The sequence below is a fragment of the Pollachius pollachius genome (assembly GCF_949987615.1).
Source record: "Pollachius pollachius genome assembly, chromosome: 12".
NCBI lineage: Eukaryota > Metazoa > Chordata > Actinopteri > Gadiformes > Gadidae > Pollachius > Pollachius pollachius.
In genome coordinates, this window is record NC_136945.1 from 833,266 (window position 1) to 840,000 (window position 6,735).

Here is a 6,735-nt window from a genome sequence, read left to right on the forward strand (position 1 = left end):
TTTAAGATTCATACTATCAGAGAATATCCCCGTCAGTTCAGCCACGGCGCAATGAATGAATAAAGATCGTAAAAAAACTTTTATTTTGACAGATGTGCCCAAAGTTACTACTTTACAACCTCGTTGATGACCAACATTTAGAAAAACATGTACTTTTAATGTAGGAACATATGATAATAGGTTTCTATCACCATGCGAGGGCTCGTTTATTATGGGGATAACAAGGGAGATAACGTCCTGGACTGAAGATACACCTTGACCTCTCCTCGACGGCGGCCATGGTGGCTGCCCACGCAGGCCCTTGGTGGTTAGAATAATGCCAGCAGTCGGCCGTGCTGCGAGCGCCTCTGGCCAGCGCTGGTGTTATTGGGACCAACATGGAAGGCGCACACAGGCAGCCACACGTCCAGGAACGCTCTTCACACTCCCCTGTTGTACCTCCGTTCAAATGGAGAATGGAGCCACGCCGGACGCAGGCGGGATGATCCAAACAACACGGATGTTACACGTCTCCGGAGCGGCACAGCAGACGAATGGAGTCACATTCGGGCGTTATGTTTTTATGTAAATCTGTGGAGGCTCGTCGCTGAGTCTCCTCTCAGCTCCATGCACTGCACTATTCTCACTCTGTGAACCCTTCTCAACACTTTCTCTCTCTCTCTCTCTCTCTCTCTCTCTTTCCCTCCAGGACAGTGAAGGTGGACGTGTTTGATTGGGACAGAGATGGAAGGTAGTGTACCGCCATGCTGTGTTTGTGTGGGTAAAGTGATGATTCATCAGCCCACCTCCAGATGAGGAGGATGTGTTGTCATGAGGACAGACTTTATGAGTTTTCTATTGCCTCTACCCCCCAGCCTTTCTTATTGGAAGTGCTCCAGTGGTTCTATCAACACCTGGCTTACCCATGCCTCCTTCCTGTGTTATCTCATCATATTTCATCTCTTCTATTGCCTTTTTATATCACTGTTGGCTTACTGGTGCATTTATACTCTCTAGCCCTCCCCAACCTCTGACTCTCTGTGTCTCTCTGTCTCTCTATCTCTCTGTTTCTTGCAGAGAGACATACCCGCATTACTTTTATAATACCAGCATGACATTTATTACATGACATTTCATCTCACGTCATCCTGTTGGGGGATCAACAGACGGGCAGACATACAGACAGACAGATGGAGAGACATGCAGACAGTCATGCAGACAGTCATTTGGACAGACAGACAGACAGACAGACAGACAGATGGACAGACATGCGGAAAGACAGACAGACAGACAGACAGACAGATAGACAGACTGATAGAAAGACAGACAGACAGACAGACAGACAGAAAGACAGACAAACAGACAGACAGACAGACTAACTTGTAGAGGGATAGAGCTTGTTTTCGAGCTACTGGTTTGAAGCAGGTGTGAGAATGAACATATCCTCTCAAGAGCAGTTGGATTTAAAATGATGATAAAATAAGGATCTTCCACTTCCAGACAAAAGCAGCATTTGAAGCCATAGCGGAGCTTCAGGAGTGTTTTACTGTATTTATTGCTCTTCTTTAAATGTGTAGTTCTCTCCCTCTCTCCCTCTAATTGTTTGTGCGTTCATCTCAGCCATGACTTCATCGGGGAGTTCACCACCAGCTACCGAGAGCTGTCAAGGGGTCAGAGCCAGTTCAACGTGTACGAGGTAACTTCAATTAGTCCAATTGTTTTATTCAGTTAGTTTTGGTCTGTATAAAGTAATGCTGTGGGGCTCCATGTGAGAGTCTTGATTTGTTCGTCACCCCTGAGTATAAACCATGTGATGGTTGAAGTTCCTCTCAATGCTCTCGATTAGCTTGCTCTCATTTCTCTGTTTACCCCCCAAGGTTCTGAATCCAAAGAAGAAAGGAAAGAAGAAGAAATATGTGAACTCAGGGACGGTAGGCTTTTGAGAAAAAAACACTGATGTTTCACTCAGAGACGGCAAATTGTGATGAAGGCACAGCACCCCATATCTGTCTTTACAATACCATGATTTGAGATTATATCCCCTGTATGAAGATATGAAGATAGAAAACCAGATGGTAAAACATTAATCGAAGAAAATAGAGTTTCTACTTGGAAGTGATTTGAGAAACCGTCAGTGAAGAAAAGACAATAATATGTAAATCCTAATATTCACTGGACTAGATCTAAAGCTCTCTTTGTTTATTGCCTTCTCATGTGAAGGTGACCTTGCTGTCTTTCAAAGTGGAGTCAGAATACACCTTTGTGGATTTCATCCGAGGAGGGTGAGTGGTTCCAGCCCTGCACGGCCCCCCTCGTAGAAACACACGCTGTTCGTGTGAATGATGCTCGTACTTTCTGTTTCTCAACAGGACGCAACTCAATTTCACCGTGGCCATCGACTTCACAGCGTCCAACGGTAGGAGCACTACCCTGGCTGTGTGTGGGAGTGAAGTAACCATCACTGTGGCCCTTCCTGCCCACAGTAAAGAGAACCTATTTCCTGTCACGCTTTGAACAGGCACTTAAAAAAGCTATTAAAGATGATTGGGTACATTTGTTTGAAGATATTTCAAGATGTGTCACAGTTAGGAGGAGCTATCGGGAGATCTGATTTAGAGTTGGATGTTCGCTGAATTGGATTAACAATAGAATCAGAGGCAGCAGTACAGCCATTAATAAACTACTTCTGTTTCACGAAGGGAATTAAAATCATGCCTTGGAAACAAAAACATTTCTGGGTGTATGGGTCAGTGTGTGATCATGCATGCACACAATTATGTGTGTGTGTGTGTGTGTGTGTGTGTTTGTATTTGTGTGTGATGTGTGTAGCTGTGTGTGATTGTGTGTGTGTCACGTGTCTGACCATATGTGCATTTGAGCGCGTATGTGTATGAGTTTATATATCTGTGTGATTATGTGTAAGTTTGTGTGACTACATGTTTGATTGTGTGATTGTCTGTGTGTGTGTGTGATTATGTTTGTGTGTGGGTGACTACATGTTTGATTGTGTGTGTGTGTGTGTGTGTGTGTGTGTGTGTGTGTGTGTGTGTGTGTGATTATGTTTGTGTGTGGGTGACTACATCTGTGATTGTGTGATTATGTGTGTGTTTCTGTATATGACTGTGTGTGTGTGTGTGTGTGTGTGTGTGTGCGTGTGCATGTGCATGTGTGTGAGTACATATGTGATTGTGTGTGTGTGTGTGTGTGTGACTGTGTGTATATGTGACTACATGTGTGATTATGTGTGTGTGATTGTGCATGTGTGTGTGTGACCACATATGTGATTGTGTGTGTCCCCAGGGAACCCCTCTCAGCCCACCTCGCTGCACTACATGAGCCCGTACCAGATGAACGCGTACGCTATGGCCCTGAAGGCGGTGGGGGACATCATCCAGGACTACGACAGCGACAAGCTCTTCCCAGCCTATGGCTTCGGGGCCAAGCTGCCCCCAGACGGAAAGATCTCCCACGCCTTCCCCCTGGTGAGACACAGACACACAGAGGGACAGACACACAGAGGGACAGAGACACTGAGACACTGACTCACAGAGGGACAGACACACAGACACACAGAGGGACAGAGACACTGAGACACTGAGACACAGACTCACAGAGGGACAGACACACAGACACACAGAGGGACAGACACACAGAGGGACAGGGACACTGAGAAACAGATATACAGAGAGACACAGACACACAGAGGGACAGAGACACTGAGACACAGACACACAGACACACAGACACACAGAGGGACAGACAAACAGACACACAGAGGGACAGACACACAGAGGGACAGGGACACTGAGAAACAGACACACAGAGAGACACAGATACACAGAGGGACAGAGACACTGAGACACAGACACACAGAGAGACACAGACACACAGAGGGACAGACACACAGTGGGACAGAGACACTGAGACACAGACCTCTCTGGATGCTCTTATGAGGCCTAGAAGAATGTCACCAACTTTATCCAGCTATGACATCCAGAAAGCAGACGTCCCCATTTCCATGTCAAATATGTTCAAGGTATTTGTTCCATAGCTTTCCTGTAATCATGAAAGTCATCATGTGCCTGCTTTTAAAAAAAAAAAAAAAACTCTGACCCTCTCCACATGACCAACATGTTTCACCTCCATCCATGTTGTAAATCCTTTTCGAGGCTAAGCGAAGCAGACCTTCATGGATGTATTAGTGCACTCTTACTGCAACGACTGAACACTGGGCACTCAGCAACACCAGATAATGGACAATGAACCTTGAACAACCAGGCCAGATTCTAAACAGATGTCACGTAGACCTGCGTCCTGATATCGCTTCGAAAGGATGGCAGTACAGCGAGAACATTCATGTTGGTGTTCAAAGGGCCCATTCGGAAGATAAGGACTTGTTTTGGAGGTTTATGCCGTCCAACAGTTACAGCATATTGCAGGTCCCGGCTTAAAGATTGTATCAGAATATCAACCTTATTTGTTGTCTTACTGGGCAGCAAAATCTCTATGGTATGATTAATGCTTCCCATGGTATCCATGGAACGGTATGGCCAATTATTTGGTTCATCTATGCTCTTGATTGATGACCTTATGATTGATGAAGCTTGGTTAATTGCAGATGTGTCTACCAATGGTTTTGTCTTCCATATCTTCAATTAACTTTGAAGATATGATATATAAGACAGATCAAAGATGCTCATGCTATCACGAAACACTATCACCTTTCCTTTGTCATCTGGAAATGTATTGATGCTGCTCATGAACTCATTCTCCAGCTTCTTCTACTATGAGTCTTTGTTGAAACCTTTATAGAGTCTACTCCTTTAGCTGCATCAGTTGTATGAGCTTACAAGTCAAGCTGGTCAGAGTAACAACATCTGGTGACCATCACTTCGGCGTAAATGAAGTCAAACCATTGTGCATGTGAATCTTGCTCTGTGTTTGAGTACTCAATGTTCTCTTGTTTGCCTGCACTCTTGCACTTGGATATTAGGATGTGGACGGTTTGGACATGTTGTGTAATCTGGAGATCAGCTCCTGTGGTAATGTGCATCCACAGCAACTATATTCCAACGAGTTAGGGCCAGTATACCTGAATGTTGTCTATTAGGGGCTGGTTTCGAGAGAGTCTGGTCAGACCCTATATATAAGATATCTGACGTAATTTGGAATATTGTCTTTCCCTACTTTACAATCAAAGTGAACCCTTCAATCCACCATGACTCATGATGGGTTAGCTAGATCACATGGTGCATGAGTAATATGGATAAAAACATTTTTCACTTATTATTTTATATTACCAACAATAATGTTGGTACCAGGGTTGCACCATTACGGTGTATGACAGCAGGCAACGCTGAAAGGTTCAGGAAGTAGAAGAAATTGTTGCTGCTCATGCTGCAGAAATTAATATGGTATGGCCACCTCCTTATTATTCTGATTTATGCAATGTTCCGTTTCTGATATTGGTTTGATAATTTATGCACGTCAAGTGTGGGACATGGTTTAAACTACTTTTAAAATAAATACACTTGTAGATATACTGTGTGAAAAAAATATTTCATCACCGGAACGTTTTTTTGAATATATTTCATGCTGATGTTCAAAGTGAGTCAGGCGGACCACACCAACATTGCGATTTCAACAGGCATTACAGACAATGTGGGCATCTTCTGGTTAATTTAAAAATAATTTCCATCATTATTCTCCAAGTTACAATGCTATTAATGTCACTCTTCCTTTTCATTTTAAATAACATTTAATGAATTTTACTGTTTGAACTTTATTCTAAAGTATTAGCACTTAAGCAAGTTAAGCAATTATGTATGCCTCAAACTATTTGTTAACCAAGCTGGATCATATTTTCAAACAAATTACAATTCTCATGTTTTAACCATCAAATATGACATGTTTTCAAGTTATAGTGATATAGTGACAAGTCATAGTGATATTTGGGCATTTGCCAGGAGCTCTTACGTGTGAACGTGTCTGAAATGTTTTTTCCCCGAGTAGGAGGATTACTCGGGAGACAGTGGAAGCACACTGGAAGCCTCCAGTGTGCAGACCTTCAGTGGAGCCCTGACCATGCTCTCCGTCTGATGCAGAACTCCAACACGGATGACCCCAACTGCGTGGCCATCGAGGGCGTGCTGGAGGCCTACTTCCAGAGCCTGCGCAGTGTCCAGCTCTATGGACCCACCAACTTCGCCCCCGTCATCAACCAGGTGGCCAGGTGAGTGACACCCACACATGCACGCACAAACATAAGCACACACACACATAAACACACTCACACACACACCCAACACAGTCTCACTCCGAGTTCTTCAAAAATGAACAAGAAGCTTTTTCGGGGCTTTTGGGTGTTAACTGCTGACCCAAAGGGTGTCCTTGTGCGTTTTCATTAGACGCAGAGGATTTTCAACTCCCTTTCAAATCCCTCCACGGCGGTATCTGACGCCCAGGGATAGGGTAGTAGTGGTTAGGGTTAGGGTAGTAGTGGTTAGGGTTAGGGTAGTATGGCTAGGGTTAGGGTAAGGGTTACGCACTTATCACTGTTCCCCGTGGAGGGATTACATTGTAATGAGTTGAGACCCCCTGCATTGAATGAAGACCAACAAGACCCTTTGCATCAGCAGTTAACGCCAAAAATGTTGATTTTTGACGAACTCGGAGTGAGACCGCGTTGCACACACACACACACACAAGTGCACACATGCATGCCCAGTCTTTTTTTTTGTCTGACCCCCCCCCCCA

At 44.4% G+C, this 6,735-nt stretch overlaps 1 protein-coding gene across 1 annotated transcript in view; it reads left to right on the forward strand.

Annotated features, from left to right (window-relative positions):
• Positions 1-6,735, forward strand: part of LOC307083655 (copine-9-like) — a gene marked incomplete at both ends in the record, with an annotated part of 79,783 nt that overhangs the window by 60,770 nt on the left and 12,278 nt on the right. The window contains 7 exons of the mRNA XM_079747605.1: positions 689-730; positions 1,600-1,675; positions 1,857-1,910; positions 2,200-2,261; positions 2,349-2,395; positions 3,280-3,461; positions 6,084-6,211. Of these exons, the coding sequence (XP_079603731.1) occupies positions 689-730; positions 1,600-1,675; positions 1,857-1,910; positions 2,200-2,261; positions 2,349-2,395; positions 3,280-3,461; positions 6,084-6,211 (591 nt within the window). The remainder of the gene's footprint in view (positions 1-688; positions 731-1,599; positions 1,676-1,856; positions 1,911-2,199; positions 2,262-2,348; positions 2,396-3,279; positions 3,462-6,083; positions 6,212-6,735) is intronic.